Source organism: Hemitrygon akajei, unplaced genomic scaffold (genome assembly GCF_048418815.1).
Source record: "Hemitrygon akajei unplaced genomic scaffold, sHemAka1.3 Scf000118, whole genome shotgun sequence".
NCBI lineage: Eukaryota > Metazoa > Chordata > Chondrichthyes > Myliobatiformes > Dasyatidae > Hemitrygon > Hemitrygon akajei.
In genome coordinates, this window is record NW_027332004.1 from 1,870,928 (window position 1) to 1,890,079 (window position 19,152).

Sequence of the window (19,152 nt, forward strand, 5' to 3'; positions counted from 1 at the left end):
AAATAAATAACGGATATGAGAATAAGAGTCATTGATCCTGCTTGGGTTGTGTTCAGTGATCAGTTCAGTGTTGCGGTGAGTGAGGTTATCCACACTGTTTTAGGATCCTGATAGACCAAGGGCAGCAACTATTCCTGATCCTGTCAGTGTGAGACCAAAGTTTCCTGTACCACCTGCCCGATGGCAGAAGTGAGGAGAGTGTATGGTCTGGATGGCGGAGCTACTTGTTGATAGATGCTGCTTCCCTGTGACAGCCCTCCTTGGTGAGGAGGTTACAGTTGTCAGGAAGGCTTTTCCTGTAATGGCCTGAGTTATATCCGCCACTTCTGGCAAACCGGAGCATTCGTCTTTCCATAACAGTATGTGATCCATCCGGTCGCGATCCTCTCCAATGTTTTTCTTTAGAAGTTTGTCTAAACTTCTCTCGTCACCACGGGCACTCATTCTACCTTCACTTGTTCATACGCTCATTTCAACTACCAAGCTGGAATACACCACCAATACATTCCATCTCCACTAATGGGAAGTTCAAATGGGAAACTACTATTTCTGCTTCTTCCCCAGGATAAGGACACATAGACCGTGGTTTAACATATTTCCACAACAGCAAGTCAGCCAGTTAACTCTGCAAAAGGGAGAACAGTCCAGGATTGTCCCCATTCCCCTTTATAGCTCAATAGCTTCACTCCAGGTAATATCCTCTGGAATATTTTCTGTGGTTTTTCCATCTTAATGACATTCTTCCTGTGTCCTACAGATATGTATCAACAGTTCCAGGGAATCGTGCAGTCACCAAAAGACAGCTGTTGCATTCCTGTGTTTCACTCACAGCCACCTGATTCAAGAGTCCTTGCTCCTTTCACTCAACTGAAGATTTGAATAGTGAGTGGAGGATTCCACCATTACCGGTGTCAGGTCACTGCTCTGGAACTGTTGAATTGATTCATTACTTAATGCAGCTTTACCAGTGGGATCAGTGAATATACGTCATGAAACTTTTTTATGCTCCGTTAGGGCTAGTGTAAGTTTCTTCATCTGAACTATTGTGCACCAACAGGACAGAATTTTATTCGTAAAGATCCCAGTGAACATACCTGTAGCCATTCTGACTGTGACTGACGATTGCTGATTGTCGTCTTCTTTCTCCACTGTGGTCCCGGTGCAGGAAAGCTCCTCCGGCTGGTGATGCTCTGAATTACAAAAACATGCTGAGTCAGACAGAAAACGATGACTTTGCAAATATGATAGTATCTCCAACCCCTGTATCAGCGCAGCATTTGGCTCAAGAGCCAAACATTCCCCGTTATCATTAACTTCCAAGTCATGTGTCAATCTGTCCAGTGATACCTGCGCATCCAAATTGATCTGGTTATACAGCAATAGAGCACCAGTACAGACCCTTCTGCCGAAAGAGCCAATGCTGACCACGGGTAGAACTGGAAGAAGTGACGCATTTGTGAAAATTAATGCAACAAAATAACCACCAATCGAGAAAATGGAACTATTCTAGTGGCCACCCCACTCCCGCAAAGTTAGAAAGACACCGAACAATAGGCTGGCCACATGCTAAACTAATAACCCTTGACCCTATCCTAAATTTTGCAGCTACGTATATTAAAATTTAAATATTAATCCCACACAAAATAGACATAGTAAAAGGGACAAGCAGATTTCAAATATTACAATGTTATGACTGACAGTAGTAAAAACATAATTGTCGACAGCCATCTTAAATTCGTCTAAAGTATATTAATCACTTATTCAAAGAAAATAAAACCAAGCAAATATTACTACAATTTCTTTCTCCTTCCTGCTACTGACCCTCATCCACACTGAGTCTGTAGACGGTCCCTCCATGATGTCCTCCGTTCCTGTAGCGTGATGCCATCGCTGATTAGCCATGACGATTGTCCTCATTTTACCTACCTCCATATGTATTCGGAAACAACTACACAAACAACTCTTTGAGCTCACCACATAGCTGTCCACTCTGATTCACTAAGGGAGCAATTTTATCCCTCACTAACCTTTTGCTATAAATATAACTGTAGAAATCCTTTGGATTTATTTTCGCCTTACTTGCCAAAGCAACCTCATATCTTCTTTTAGCATTTCTAATTTCTCTCTTAAGATTCTTCTAACATTCTTTATATTCCTTGAGCACCTCATTTACTCAATGCTGCCTATTTTTATTGTAGTTATCTCTCTTTTTCCTAACTAAGTTTCCAATATCCCTTGAAAAACATGGCTCTCTCAAGCTTTTACCCTTTCCTTTCAACCTGACAGGAATATAAAGATTCTGTACCCTCAAAATTTCACCTTTAAATGACCGCCATTTCTGTATTACATTCTTCCCATAAAACAAATTGCCCCAATACACTACTTCTAAATCCTTCCGCATCGCCTCAAAGTTAGCCTTTCTCCAATCAAAAATCTCAACCCTTAGTCCAGTCCTATCCTTCTCCATAATTATATTGAAACTAATGGCATTGTGAATGCCATTACATGATGGGTAAGTAAATAAAACTTATTGGTTCGTATTTGCTTGTTAGATCTTAATTAAAGGTAATGCTGGGACATTTGACTTCAAATGAGTCTGTTGTTAGCAGAGGCTTGCTCAACGCTACACCGGAAGTCAAGTGTATCATTGCAGCTTTCAATAGCCAAAGGAATCAGTGACTTGTTATTGTATTTCATGATAATTCCCTATTTCCACAATAACTACAGCAGGAAGCACTTGGGGCATCTTATAAAGTAAGGGAATTGTCAACGCATTTTAAGATGATTGTGACATAACACAGCAAAGCATGGATGCATGGGATCAGAGGGGGCATTGATTTGTGGGTCCAGAAATGGCTTGCCCACAAAAGGCGAAGAGCGGTTGGAGAATGCTCATATTCCGAATGGTGGGTGGTAATCAGTGGTGTGCCTCAGGGACTTTTTATGGCTCCCCTTCTCTTCATAATCTTTTTAGAAATAACCTGGATTAGGAAGTGGAGGGAAAGGTTTATTACATTTTCTGATGTTACAATGGTTGGGGGTATTGTGGATAGTGTGCAGAGCTGTCAGAGGTTACAGCGGGACATTGATAGGATGCAAAACTGGGCTGAGAAGTGGCAGATGGAGTTCAGCCCAGATAAGTGTGATGTGGTTCATTTTGGTAGATCAAATATGATGGCAGAATATAGTATTAATGGTAAGACTCTTAATACATGTGGAGGATCAAAGGGAACTTGGGGTCCGAGTCCATAAGCCACTCAAAGCTGCTGCACAGTTTGACTCTGTGGTTAAGAGGCCATACGGTGTATTGGCCTTCATCAACCGTGGGATTGAGTTCAGGAGATGAGAGATAATGTTACAGCTATATTGGACACTGGTCAGACACCACTTGGTGTACTGTGCTCAGTTCTGGTCGCCTCACTACAGGAAGGAGGTGGAAACCATAGAAAGTGTGCAGATGAGATTTACAAGGATGTTGCCTGGATTATGGATTATGAGAATAGGCTGAGTGAACGCAGCTTTTTTCTCCTTGGAGAGTCGAAAGATGGGAGGAGACCTGATAGAAGTTTATATGATTACGAGAGGCATTGATTGCGTGGATAGCCGGAGGCTTTTTCCCTGGGGTGAAATGGGTACCACGAGAGGGCACAGTTTTAAGCAGCTTGGAAGTACGTACTTAGCAGATGCCAGGGGTAAGAGAATGGTGAGGGCGTGGAATAGGCAGCCGGCGACGTTGGTGGAGGCGGATTCGATGGGTCTGTGAAGAGACTCTTGCATAGGTTTGTAGAGCTTCCAGGCTTTTTAGCATTCGGTAGATATAATAACTAACTACACTCCCGCCCACCCCCCCCCCCCCCCCGCCCTAACTCCATTGAGTACAGGGCTAAAACCTTCAAATGTTCCGTGTACATAAAGTCTATCATTCTTTTCTGTGGTGTAAGCAACAACTCTACTGTCTGGTATGAGATGCCTCTAGTGACGCGTTGGCAACGACTTGCAGGTGATAAACAGAACTGTACATTATTGTATTAATCACACATCTTTTCTTGGACATAATCTCTGCAATCAATAACTTATAACTTCCCTTTCGCAGACGAGCATTTAAACCGCCTGGCATTTTGCAGTGTGAAGTCTCGAAATTACGTCGGGCTGAATCAAGGCGGCGCGCACATACCAGAGAGCGAGATGTAAGCCTACTCTTTGCAATAGCTGTAGCGGATACGAAGGCGACTCGATGCGGCACAACCGGGACGAGGCGATGGCCCCAGCACCCGACCCCGAAAGAAGGTTAAACTCGAATTTGACCGACTTAAGCACTGTGTCAAAATTCAAAAGCCGGCTACATGTCAAATCCAGACTTCAGGTCCGGGGACAGAGTGTATCGAAGCCGCAGGGCCCGAGCCCGAAAGTGAGGAACGATGCCACCTTTGGCCGATTTAAGCGCCGGACCAGATTGAAAAGGTCAGTGTATCGTTGCCGGAGGTGAAGGACCGCCTGGTTCAGGTAACTGTTCCTCCAAGTTTCCTCATCCCTGCGCTGAACTGAGGCTGTGGCCTGCAGCTAATAGTTTGATAGTGCGGCTGCTCTGATGACCGGCCTCGTGGCGCACTTTCGTGAACATCTGTTCTGAATGTTATTTCCTTACCTTCACACACATCCCCTACCCCGTCCCACCGCACATTGGGTGTTTGACGGTCTTATTTTGATTGGTTCCATTGATTTTCTTTTTTTGTTTTGTGGCTTTGTGAAATTTGACGAACCTCGAGGGAGTATATAGTATAGATACCTTCGTAATATATGAACTTTGAACTTAGAACGGTACTGAATACAATCCAGGAATAACAGGCAACTTGATAAAAGTCTACGTCTCAGGGAAATTCTGTGGTTCTTTACTGTTCTACCATCACAAAACGAGCGTCGGTGCGTTTCCCATTTCCAGGAGTTTTAAGCCAATCGAGGGTGAATGTAATTAAAAGTAAGTGCAATTGCTAGAATCGCTCAGCCGGTAAGGAACGGCTAGGGGAGAGTTGCAAATTAATAAAATGAGGTTTACCAGCTTTCTTCAGAATGACTTTAAGCAGTTTTTAGTGTAGATCTCCAGCATCATGGGGCACTGTTTGATTTCGTTCCTGTGTCCTACCGATGTGTATAAACAGGTCCAGGGAATCGTGCATCTGTACTCTTGACTCCCCCTGTTCTACAACAATTTCCAGGGCCCTAATATTCACTGTGCAACTCCTGCTCTGATTCAACTTTACAAAGTGAATCTATTCCAGAGTGCACTTTCCACGTTCGTCTCAGTCTCCTTATAATCTTATATAACCCTATTATGCCACCGATTCTGATGTCATTTTTCAACTTACGAACGGTATTGACAACTTTATCTACCAAATCATTAAGAGAGAGAAAAAACAGTAGACCTAGCGCCCACCCACACCACTGCCACAAGTGTGCAAATTTAATAGCACTCTATTATTAACACCCCGAATCCTTCCGCATAGCCAATTTCATATCCAGTTGACTAGCTCGCCTGCAAGAAAATGAATGTCCGTGCTATATATGGTGACGCAGATGAACATTGTTTAAACGAAAGTGAACTTTAAACTTCTAATACTTCAAAGATTACTGGTAGCTAAGTGTGGAATCGATAATTATCATGTTTATCCTCATTAGCTGCAGCACAGAATAAACTTGCACAGAGGTCTTGTAACGTTTATAACCTGCTGATAGGGCGAGTATACTGGACGGTTCTATTAGCACTGGGGATTACAGACCGAATATTTCAATTATAGGAGTTTAGATCGAATGCACATTGTCTTATTCAGAGACTTGGCTCGGACATAAATTATTAATTTCCCTCCATCTATGTTGCCTGACCTGCTGAGTTCCCCCATCAGTTTGCGTGTTACCCGATGGATTTAGCCTCATGAAATGCCGTGGGATTAACTTTAATTCTACTCACCAATGACATTACATTGGTCCGGATGTTCATCTCCTGCTATTTTAGATTCTCAGTGCCCTGTCAGCATTGCTGCTCCTTAAACGTCTTTTGAGAAACCCACGATCACCATTTCTCTATAGCCCAGATACTGATATTAAAACACCGAAACAGTACACAAATATATCTACAATGAAGGATCTCCTGATCCTCAGCAATTCTAAACGCTGGCAATTTTCTCGGCTCGGCTACAGAGGGAACAGAAAATTTCTGAAATCCGAGAAATGCTCAAATCATTTGGCTCTGAGTTTTAAAAATGAAAGCTGGAGTTGTCAGTGCCTGTCTAGAGGGGAAGCCGAAACTGACCCTGGAGTTTTACACAACGCACCAGACAGCTGTTGCATTCCTGTGTTTCACTCACAGCCACCTGATTCAAGAGTCCTTGCTCCTTTCACTCAACTGAAGATTTGAATGGTGAGTGGAGGATTCCACCATTACCGGTGTCAGGTCACTGCTCTGGAACTGTTGAATTGATTCATTACTTAATGCAGCTTTACCAGTGGGATCAGTGAATATACGTCATGAAACTTTTTTATGCTCCGTTAGGGCTAGTGTAAGTTTCTTCATCTGAACTATTGTGCACCAACAGGACAGAATTTTATTCGTAAAGATCCCAGTGAACATACCTGTAGCCATTCTGACTGTGACTGACGATTGCTGATTGTCGTCTTCTTTCTCCACTGTGGTCCCGGTGCAGGAAAGCTCCTCCGGCTGGTGATGCTCTGAATTACAAAAACATGCTGAGTCAGACAGAAAACGATGACTTTGCAAATATGATAGTATCTCCAACCGCCGTATCAGCGCAGCATTTGGCTCAAGAGCCAAACATTCCCCGTTATCATTAACTTCGATGTCATGTGTGAATCTGTCCAGTGATACCTGCGCATCCAACTGATAGGGTCATAGAGCAATAGAGCAGCAGTACAGAGACAATGCTGCCTAACCATACAATGCTGACCACGGGAATAACTGGAAGGCGTGACGCATTTGCGAAAAATATTGCATGAAAAGAACCACCAATCGAGAAAATGGAACTATTCTAGTGGCCACCCCACTCCTGCAAAGTTAGAAAGACACCGAACAATAGGCTGGCCACATGCTAAACTAATAACCCTTGACCCTATCCTCCATTTTGCAGTTACGTATATTAAAATTAAAATATTAATGCCATCCAAAATAGACATAGTATAAGGGACAGATTTCATATATTACAAATTTATGTCTGACTGTAGTGAAAACATAATTGTCGACGGCGAGCTTAAATTCGTCTAAAGTATATTAATCACTTAATCAAAGAAAATAAAACCAAGCAAATAATATTACAAAGTTCTTTCTCCTTCCTGCTACTGACCCTCATCCACACTGAGTCTGTAGACGGTCCCTCCATGATGTCCTCCGTTCCTGTAGCGTGATGCCATCGCTGATTAGCCATGACGATTGTCCTCATTTTACCTCCCTCCATATGCATTCGGAAACAACTACACAAACAACTCTTTGAGCTCACCACATAGCTGTCCACTCTGATTCACTAAGGGAGCAATTTTATCCCTCACTAACCTTTTGCTATTAATATAACTGTAGAAATACTTTGGATTTATTTTCGCCTTACTTGCCAAAGCAACCTCATATCTTCTTTTAGCATTTCTAATTTCTCTCTTAAGATTCTTCTAACATTCTTTATATTCCTCGAGCACCTCATTTACTCAATGCTGCCTATTTTTATTGTAGTTATCTCTCTTTTTCCTAACTAAGTTTCCAATATCCCTTGAAAAACATGGCTCTCTCAAGCTTTTACCCTTTCCTTTCAACCTGACAGGAATATAAAGATTCTGTACCCTCAAAATTTCACCTTTAAATGACCGCCATTTCTGTATTACATTCTTCCCATAAAACAAATTGCCCCAATACACTCCTTCTAAATCCTTCCGCATCGCCTCAAAGTTAGCCTTTCTCCAATCAAAAATCTCAACCCTTAGTCCAGTCCTATCCTTCTCCATAATTATATTGAAACTAATGGCATTGTGAATGCCATTACATGATGGGTAAGTAAATAAAACTTATTGGTTCGTATTTGCTTGTTAGATCTTAATTAAAGGTAATGCTGGGACATTTGACTTCAAATGAGTCTGTTGTTAGCAGAGGCTTGCTCAACGCTACACCGGAAGTCAAGTGTATCATTGCAGCTTTCAATAGCCAAAGGAATCAGTGACTTGTTATTGTATTTCATGATAATTCCCTATTTCCACAATAACTACAGCAGGAAGCACTTGGGGCATCTTATAAAGTAAGGGAATTGTCAACGCATTTTAAGATGATTGTGACATAACACAGCAAAGCATGGATGCATGGGATCAGAGGGGGCATTGATTTGTGGGTCCAGAAATGGCTTGCCCACAAAAGGCGAAGAGCGGTTGGAGAATGCTCATATTCCGAATGGTGGGTGGTAATCAGTGGTGTGCCTCAGGGACTTTTTATGGCTCCCCTTCTCTTCATAATCTTTTTAGAAATAACCTGGATTAGGAAGTGGAGGGAAAGGTTTATTACATTTTCTGATGTTACAATGGTTGGGGGTATTGTGGATAGTGTGCAGAGCTGTCAGAGGTTACAGCGGGACATTGATAGGATGCAAAACTGGGCTGAGAAGTGGCAGATGGAGTTCAGCCCAGATAAGTGTGATGTGGTTCATTTTGGTAGATCAAATATGATGGCAGAATATAGTATTAATGGTAAGACTCTTAATACATGTGGTGGATCAAAGGGAACTTGGGGTCCGAGTCCATAAGACACTCAAAGCTGCTGCACAGTTTGACTCTGTGGTTAAGAGGCCATACGGTGTATTGGCCTTCATCAACCGTGGGATTGAGTTCAGGAGATGAGAGATAATGTTACAGCTATATTGGACACTGGTCAGACACCACTTGGTGTACTGTGCTCAGTTCTGGTCGCCTCACTACAGGAAGGAGGTGGAAACCATAGAAAGTGTGCAGATGAGATTTACAAGGATGTTGCCTGGATTATGGATTATGAGAATAGGCTGAGTGAACGCAGCTTTTTTCTCCTTGGAGAGTCGAAAGATGGGAGGAGACCTGATAGAAGTTTATATGATTACGAGAGGCATTGATTGCGTGGATAGCCGGAGGCTTTTTCCCTGGGGTGAAATGGGTACCACGAGAGGGCACAGTTTTAAGCAGCTTGGAAGTACGTACTTAGCAGATGCCAGGGGTAAGAGAATGGTGAGGGCGTGGAATAGGCAGCCGGCGACGTTGGTGGAGGCGGATTCGATGGGTCTGTGAAGAGACTCTTGCATAGGTTTGTAGAGCTTCCAGGCTTTTTAGCATTCGGTAGATATAATAACTAACTACACTCCCGCCAACCCCCCCCCCCCCCCCCCGCCCTAACTCCATTGAGTACAGGGCTAAAACCTTCAAATGTTCCGTGTACATAAAGTCTATCATTCTTTTCTGTGGTGTAAGCAACAACTCTACTGTCTGGTATGAGATGCCTCTAGTGACGCGTTGGCAACGACTTGCAGGTGATAAACAGAACTGTACATTATTGTATTAATCACACATCTTTTCTTGGACATAATCTCTGCAATCAATAACTTATAACTTCCCTTTCGCAGACGAGCATTTAAACCGCCTGGCATTTTGCAGTGTGAAGTCTCGAAATTACGTCGGGCTGAATCAAGGCGGCGCGCACATACCAGAGAGCGAGATGTAAGCCTACTCTTTGCAATAGCTGTAGCGGATACGAAGGCGACTCGATGCGGCACAACCGGGACGAGGCGATGGCCCCAGCACCCGACCCCGAAAGAAGGTTAAACTCGAATTTGACCGACTTAAGCACTGTGTCAAAATTCAAAAGCCGGCTACATGTCAAATCCAGACTTCAGGTCCGGGGACAGAGTGTATCGAAGCCGCAGGGCCCGAGCCCGAAAGTGAGGAACGATGCCACCTTTGGCCGATTTAAGCGCCGGCCAGATTGAAAAGGTCAGTGTATCGGTGCCGGAGGTGAAGGACCGCCTGGTTCAGGTAACTGTTCCTCCAAGTTTCCTCATCCCTGCGCTGAACTGAGGCTGTGGCCTGCAGCTAATAGTTTGATAGTGCGGCTGCTCTGATGACCGGCCTCGTGGCGCACTTTCGTGAACATCTGTTCTGAATGTTATTTCCTTACCTTCACACACATCCCCTACCCCGTCCCACCGCACATTGGGTGTTTGACGGTCTTATTTTGATTGGTTCCATTGATTTTCTTTTTTTGTTTTGTGGCTTTGTGAAATTTGACGAACCTCGAGGGAGTATATAGTATAGATACCTTCGTAATATATGAACTTTGAACTTAGAACGGTACTGAATACAATCCAGGAATAACAGGCAACTTGATAAAAGTCTACGTCTCAGGGAAATTCTGTGGTTCTTTACTGTTCTACCATCACAAAACGAGCGTCGGTGCGTTTCCCATTTCCAGGAGTTTTAAGCCAATCGAGGGTGAATGTAATTAAAAGTAAGTGCAATTGCTAGAATCGCTCAGCAGGTAAGGAACGGCTAGGGGAGAGTTGCAAATTAATAAAATGAGGTTTACCAGCTTTCTTCAGAATGACTTTAAGCAGTTTTTAGTGTAGATCTCCAGCATCATGGGGCACTGTTTGATTTCGTTCCTGTGTCCTACCGATGTGTATAAACAGGTCCAGGGAATCGTGCATCTGTACTCTTGACTCCCCCTGTTCTACAACAATTTCCAGGGCCCTAATATTCACTGTGCAACTCCTGCTCTGATTCAACTTTACAAAGTGAATCTATTCCAGAGTGCACTTTCCACGTTCGTCTCAGTCTCCTTATAATCTTATATAACCCTATTATGCCACCGATTCTGATGTCATTTTTCAACTTACGAACGGTATTGACAACTTTATCTACCAAATCATTAAGAGAGAGAAAAAACAGTAGACCTAGCGCCCACCCACACCACTGCCACAAGTGTGCAAATTTAATAGCACTCTATTATTAACACCCCGAATCCTTCCGCATAGCCAATTTCATATCCAGTTGACTAGCTCGCCTGCAAGAAAATGAATGTCCGTGCTATATATGGTGACGCAGATGAACATTGTTTAAACGAAAGTGAACTTTAAACTTCTAATACTTCAAAGATTACTGGTAGCTAAGTGTGGAATCGATAATTATCATGTTTATCCTCATTAGCTGCAGCACAGAATAAACTTGCACAGAAGTCTTGTAACGTTTATAACCTGCTGATAGGGCGAGTATACTGGACGGTTCTATTAGCACTGGGGATTACAGACCGAATATTTCAATTATAGGAGTTTAGATCGAATGCACATTGTCTTATTCAGAGACTTGGCTCGGACATAAATTATTAATTTCCCTCCATCTATGTTGCCTGACCTGCTGAGTTCCCCCATCAGTTTGCGTGTTACCCGATGGATTTAGCCTCATGAAATGCCGTGGGATTAACTTTAATTCTACTCACCAATGACATTACATTGGTCCGGATGTTCATCTCCTGCTATTTTAGATTCTCAGTGCCCTGTCAGCATTGCTGCTCCTTAAACGTCTTTTGAGAAACCCACGATCACCATTTCTCTATAGCCCAGATACTGATATTAAAACACCGAAACAGTACACAAATATATCTACAATGAAGGATCTCCTGATCCTCAGCAATTCTAAACGCTGGCAATTTTCTCGGCTCGGCTACAGAGGGAACAGAAAATTTCTGAAATCCGAGAAATGCTCAAATCATTTGGCTCTGAGTTTTAAAAATGAAAGCTGGAGTTGTCAGTGCCTGTCTAGAGGGGAAGCCGAAACTGACCCTGGAGTTTTACACAACGCACCAGACAGCTGTTGCATTCCTGTGTTTCACTCACAGCCACCTGATTCAAGAGTCCTTGCTCCTTTCACTCAACTGAAGATTTGAATAGTGAGTGGAGGATTCCACCATTACCGGTGTCAGGTCACTGCTCTGGAACTGTTGAATTGATTCATTACTTAATGCAGCTTTACCAGTGGGATCAGTGAATATACGTCATGAAACTTTTTTATGCTCCGTTAGGGCTAGTGTAAGTTTCTTCATCTGAACTATTGTGCACCAACAGGACAGAATTTTATTCGTAAAGATCCCAGTGAACATACCTGTAGCCATTCTGACTGTGACTGACGATTGCTGATTGTCGTCTTCTTTCTCCACTGTGGTCCCGGTGCAGGAAAGCTCCTCCGGCTGGTGATGCTCTGAATTACAAAAACATGCTGAGTCAGACAGAAAACGATGACTTTGCAAATATGATAGTATCTCCAACCGCCGTATCAGCGCAGCATTTGGCTCAAGAGCCAAACATTCCCCGTTATCATTAACTTCGATGTCATGTGTGAATCTGTCCAGTGATACCTGCGCATCCAACTGATAGGGTCATAGAGCAATAGAGCAGCAGTACAGAGACAATGCTGCCTAACCATACAATGCTGACCACGGGAATAACTGGAAGGCGTGACGCATTTGCGAAAAATATTGCATGAAAAGAACCACCAATCGAGAAAATGGAACTATTCTAGTGGCCACCCCACTCCTGCAAAGTTAGAAAGACACCGAACAATAGGCTGGCCACATGCTAAACTAATAACCCTTGACCCTATCCTCCATTTTGCAGTTACGTATATTAAAATTAAAATATTAATGCCATCCAAAATAGACATAGTATAAGGGACAGATTTCATATATTACAAATTTATGTCTGACTGTAGTGAAAACATAATTGTCGACGGCGAGCTTAAATTCGTCTAAAGTATATTAATCACTTAATCAAAGAAAATAAAACCAAGCAAATAATATTACAAAGTTCTTTCTCCTTCCTGCTACTGACCCTCATCCACACTGAGTCTGTAGACGGTCCCTCCATGATGTCCTCCGTTCCTGTAGCGTGATGCCATCGCTGATTAGCCATGACGATTGTCCTCATTTTACCTCCCTCCATATGCATTCGGAAACAACTACACAAACAACTCTTTGAGCTCACCACATAGCTGTCCACTCTGATTCACTAAGGGAGCAATTTTATCCCTCACTAACCTTTTGCTATTAATATAACTGTAGAAATACTTTGGATTTATTTTCGCCTTACTTGCCAAAGCAACCTCATATCTTCTTTTAGCATTTCTAATTTCTCTCTTAAGATTCTTCTAACATTCTTTATATTCCTCGAGCACCTCATTTACTCAATGCTGCCTATTTTTATTGTAGTTATCTCTCTTTTTCCTAACTAAGTTTCCAATATCCCTTGAAAAACATGGCTCTCTCAAGCTTTTACCCTTTCCTTTCAACCTGACAGGAATATAAAGATTCTGTACCCTCAAAATTTCACCTTTAAATGACCGCCATTTCTGTATTACATTCTTCCCATAAAACAAATTGCCCCAATACACTCCTTCTAAATCCTTCCGCATCGCCTCAAAGTTAGCCTTTCTCCAATCAAAAATCTCAACCCTTAGTCCAGTCCTATCCTTCTCCATAATTATAGTGAAACTAATGGCATTGTGAATGCCATTACATGATGGGTAAGTAAATAAAACTTATTGGTTCGTATTTGCTTGTTAGATCTTAATTAAAGGTAATGCTGGGACATTTGACTTCAAATGAGTCTGTTGTTAGCAGAGGCTTGCTCAACGCTACACCGGAAGTCAAGTGTATCATTGCAGCTTTCAATAGCCAAAGGAATCAGTGACTTGTTATTGTATTTCATGATAATTCCCTATTTCCACAATAACTACAGCAGGAAGCACTTGGGGCATCTTATAAAGTAAGGGAATTGTCAACGCATTTTAAGATGATTGTGACATAACACAGCAAAGCATGGATGCATGGGATCAGAGGGGGCATTGATTTGTGGGTCCAGAAATGGCTTGCCCACAAAAGGCGAAGAGCGGTTGGAGAATGCTCATATTCCGAATGGTGGGTGGTAATCAGTGGTGTGCCTCAGGGAATTTTTATGGCTCCCCTTCTCTTCATAATCTTTTTAGAAATAACCTGGATTAGGAAGTGGAGGGAAAGGTTTATTACATTTTCTGATGTTACAATGGTTGGGGGTATTGTGGATAGTGTGCAGAGCTGTCAGAGGTTACAGCGGGACATTGATAGGATGCAAAACTGGGCTGAGAAGTGGCAGATGGAGTTCAGCCCAGATAAGTGTGATGTGGTTCATTTTGGTAGATCAAATATGATGGCAGAATATAGTATTAATGGTAAGACTCTTAATACATGTGGAGGATCAAAGGGAACTTGGGGTCCGAGTCCATAAGACACTCAAAGCTGCTGCACAGTTTGACTCTGTGGTTAAGAGGCCATACGGTGTATTGGCCTTCATCAACCGTGGGATTGAGTTCAGGAGATGAGAGATAATGTTACAGCTATATTGGACACTGGTCAGACACCACTTGGTGTACTGTGCTCAGTTCTGGTCGCCTCACTACAGGAAGGAGGTGGAAACCATAGAAAGTGTGCAGATGAGATTTACAAGGATGTTGCCTGGATTATGGATTATGAGAATAGGCTGAGTGAACGCAGCTTTTTTCTCCTTGGAGAGTCGAAAGATGGGAGGAGACCTGATAGAAGTTTATATGATTACGAGAGGCATTGATTGCGTGGATAGCCGGAGGCTTTTTCCCTGGGGTGAAATGGGTACCACGAGAGGGCACAGTTTTAAGCAGCTTGGAAGTACGTACTTAGCAGATGCCAGGGGTAAGAGAATGGTGAGGGCGTGGAATAGGCAGCCGGCGACGTTGGTGGAGGCGGATTCGATGGGTCTGTGAAGAGACTCTTGCATAGGTTTGTAGAGCTTCCAGGCTTTTTAGCATTCGGTAGATATAATAACTAACTACACTCCCGCCCACCCCCCCCCCGCCCTCCCCCCCCCCCCCCCCGCCCTAACTCCATTGAGTACAGGGCTAAAACCTTCAAATGTTCCGTGTACATAAAGTCTATCATTCTTTTCTGTGGTGTAAGCAACAACTCTACTGTCTGGTATGAGATGCCTCTAGTGACGCGTTGGCAACGACTTGCAGGTGATAAACAGAACTGTACATTATTGTATTAATCACACATCTTTTCTTGGACATAATCTCTGCAATCAATAACTTATAACTTCCCTTTCGCAGACGAGCATTTAAACCGCCTGGCATTTTGCAGTGTGAAGTCTCGAAATTACGTCGGGCTGAATCAAGGCGGCGCGCACATACCAGAGAGCGAGATGTAAGCCTACTCTTTGCAATAGCTGTAGCGGATACGAAGGCGACTCGATGCGGCACAACCGGGACGAGGCGATGGCCCCAGCACCCGACCCCGAAAGAAGGTTAAACTCGAATTTGACCGACTTAAGCACTGTGTCAAAATTCAAAAGCCGGCTACATGTCAAATCCAGACTTCAGGTCCGGGGACAGAGTGTATCGAAGCCGCAGGGCCCGAGCCCGAAAGTGAGGAACGATGCCACCTTTGGCCGATTTAAGCGCCGGCCAGATTGAAAAGGTCAGTGTATCGGTGCCGGAGGTGAAGGACCGCCTGGTTCAGGTAACTGTTCCTCCAAGTTTCCTCATCCCTGCGCTGAACTGAGGCTGTGGCCTGCAGCTAATAGTTTGATAGTGCGGCTGCTCTGATGACCGGCCTCGTGGCGCACTTTCGTGAACATCTGTTCTGAATGTTATTTCCTTACCTTCACACACATCCCCTACCCCGTCCCACCGCACATTGGGTGTTTGACGGTCTTATTTTGATTGGTTCCATTGATTTTCTTTTTTTGTTTTGTGGCTTTGTGAAATTTGACGAACCTCGGGGGAGTATATAGTATAGATACCTTCGTAATATATGAACTTTGAACTTAGAACGGTACTGAATACAATCCAGGAATAACAGGCAACTTGATAAAAGTCTACGTCTCAGGGAAATTCTGTGGTTCTTTACTGTTCTACCATCACAAAACGAGCGTCGGTGCGTTTCCCATTTCCAGGAGTTTTAAGCCAATCGAGGGTGAATGTAATTAAAAGTAAGTGCAATTGCTAGAATCGCTCAGCCGGTAAGGAACGGCTAGGGGAGAGTTGCAAATTAATAAAATGAGGTTTACCAGCTTTCTTCAGAATGACTTTAAGCAGTTTTTAGTGTAGATCTCCAGCATCATGGGGCACTGTTTGATTTCGTTCCTGTGTCCTACCGATGTGTATAAACAGGTCCAGGGAATCGTGCATCTGTACTCTTGACTCCCCCTGTTCTACAACAATTTCCAGGGCCCTAATATTCACTGTGCAACTCCTGCTCTGATTCAACTTTACAAAGTGAATCTATTCCAGAGTGCACTTTCCACGTTCGTCTCAGTCTCCTTATAATCTTATATAACCCTATTATGCCACCGATTCTGATGTCATTTTTCAACTTACGAACGGTATTGACAACTTTATCTACCAAATCATTAAGAGAGAGAAAAAACAGTAGACCTAGCGCCCACCCACACCACTGCCACAAGTGTGCAAATTTAATAGCACTCTATTATTAACACCCCGAATCCTTCCGCATAGCCAATTTCATATCCAGTTGACTAGCTCGCCTGCAAGAAAATGAATGTCCGTGCTATATATGGTGACGCAGATGAACATTGTTTAAACGAAAGTGAACTTTAAACTTCTAATACTTCAAAGATTACTGGTAGCTAAGTGTGGAATCGATAATTATCATGTTTATCCTCATTAGCTACAGCACAGAATAAACTTGCACAGAGGTCTTGTAACGTTTATAACCTGCTGATAGGGCGAGTATACTGGACGGTTCTATTAGCACTGGGGATTACAGACCGAATATTTCAATTATAGGAGTTTAGATCGAATGCACATTGTCTTATTCAGAGACTTGGCTCGGACATAAATTATTAATTTCCCTCCATCTATGTTGCCTGACCTGCTGAGTTCCCCCATCAGTTTGCGTGTTACCCGATGGATTTAGCCTCATGAAATGCCGTGGGATTAACTTTAATTCTACTCACCAATGACATTACATTGGTCCGGATGTTCATCTCCTGCTATTTTAGATTCTCAGTGCCCTGTCAGCATTGCTGCTCCTTAAACGTCTTTTGAGAAACCCACGATCACCATTTCTCTATAGCCCAGATACTGATATTAAAACACCGAAACAGAACACAAATATATCTACAATGAAGGATCTCCTGATCCTCAGCAATTCTAAACGCTGGCAATTTGCTCGGCTCGGCTACAGAGGGAACAGAAAATTTCTGAAATCCGAGAAATGCTCAAATCATTTGGCTCTGAGTTTTAAAAATGAAAGCTGGAGTTGTCAGTGCCTGTCTAGAGGGGAAGCCGAAACTGACCCTGGAGTTTTACACAACGCACCAGACAGCTGTTGCATTCCTGTGTTTCACTCACAGCCACCTGATTCAAGAGTCCTTGCTCCTTTCACTCAACTGAAGATTTGAATAGTGAGTGGAGGATTCCACCATTACCGGTGTCAGGTCACTGCTCTGGAACTGTTGAATTGATTCATTACTTAATGCAGCTTTACCAGTGGGATCAGTGAATATACGTCATGAAACTTTTTTATGCTCCGTTAGGGCTAGTGTAAGTTTCTTCATCTGAACTATTGTGCACCAACAGGACAGAATTTTATTCGTAAAGATCCCAGTGAACATACCTGTAGCCATTCTGACTGTGACTGACGATTGCTGATTGTCGTCTTCTTTCTCCACTGTGGTCCCGGTGCAGGAAAGCTCCTCCGGCTGGTGATGCTCTGAATTACAAAAACATGCTGAGTCAGACAGAAAACGATGACTTTGCAAATATGATAGTATCTCCAACCGCCGTATCAGCGCAGCATTTGGCTCAAGAGCCAAACATTCCCCGTTATCATTAACTTCGATGTCATGTGTGAATCTGTCCAGTGATACCTGCGCATCCAACTGATAGGGTCATAGAGCAATAGAGCAGCAGTACAGAGACAATGCTGCCTAACCATACAATGCTGACCACGGGAATAACTGGAAGGCGTGACGCATTTGCGAAAAATATTGCATGAAAAGAACCACCAATCGAGAAAATGGAACTATTCTAGTGGCCACCCCACTCCTGCAAAGTTAGAAAGACACCGAACAATAGGCTGGCCACATGCTAAACTAATAACCCTTGACCCTATCCTCCATTTTGCAGTTACGTATATTAAAATTAAAATATTAATGCCATCCAAAATAGACATAGTATAAGGGACAGATTTCATATATTACAAATTTATGTCTGACTGTAGTGAAAACATAATTGTCGACGGCGAGCTTAAATTCGTCTAAAGTATATTAATCACTTAATCAAAGAAAATAAAACCAAGCAAATAAAATTACAAAGTTCTTTCTCCTTCCTGCTACTGACCCTCATCCACACTGAGTCTGTAGACGGCCCTCCATGATGTCCTCCGTTCCTGTAGCGTGATGCCATCGCTGATTAGCCATGACGATTGTCCTCATTTTACCTCCCTCCATATGCATTCGGAAACAACTACACAAACAACTCTTTGAGCTCACCACATAGCTGTCCACTCTGATTCACTAAGGGAGCAATTTTATCCCTCACTAACCTTTTGCTATTAATATAACTGTAGAAATACTTTGGATTTATTTTCGCCTTACTTGCCAAAGCAACCTCATATCTTCTTTTAGCATTTCTAATTTCTCTCTTAAGATTCTTCTAACATTCTTTATATTCCTCGAGCACCTCATTTACTCAATGCTGCCTATTTTTATTGTAGTTATCTCTCTTTTTCCTAACTAAGTTTCCAATATCCCTTGAAAAACATGGCTCTCTCAAGCTTTTACCCTTTCCTTTCAACCTGACAGGAATATAAAGATTCTGTACCCTCAAAATTTCACCTTTAAATGACCGCCATTTCTGTATTACATTCTTCCCATAAAACAAATTGCCCCAATACACTCCTTCTAAATCCTTCCGCATCGCCTCAAAGTTAGCCTTTCTCCAATCAAAAATCTCAACCCTTAGTCCAGTCCTATCCTTCTCCATAATTATAGTGAAACTAATGGCATTGTGAATGCCATTACATGATGGGTAAGTAAATAAAACTTATTGGTTCGTATTTGCTTGTTAGAT

At 42.8% G+C, this 19,152-nt stretch overlaps 1 protein-coding gene across 1 annotated transcript in view; it reads right to left on the reverse strand.

Annotated features, from left to right (window-relative positions):
- Nucleotides 1-19,152, reverse strand: part of LOC140723557 (NACHT, LRR and PYD domains-containing protein 3-like) — a 141,083-nt gene that overhangs the window by 111,523 nt on the left and 10,408 nt on the right. The window contains exons 4-7 of the mRNA XM_073038129.1: nt 17,696-17,791; nt 12,154-12,249; nt 6,625-6,720; nt 1,095-1,190 (exon numbers count right to left, since the gene is read on the reverse strand). Coding sequence (XP_072894230.1) covers nt 1,095-1,190; nt 6,625-6,720; nt 12,154-12,249; nt 17,696-17,791 — 384 coding nt within the window. The remainder of the gene's footprint in view (nt 1-1,094; nt 1,191-6,624; nt 6,721-12,153; nt 12,250-17,695; nt 17,792-19,152) is intronic.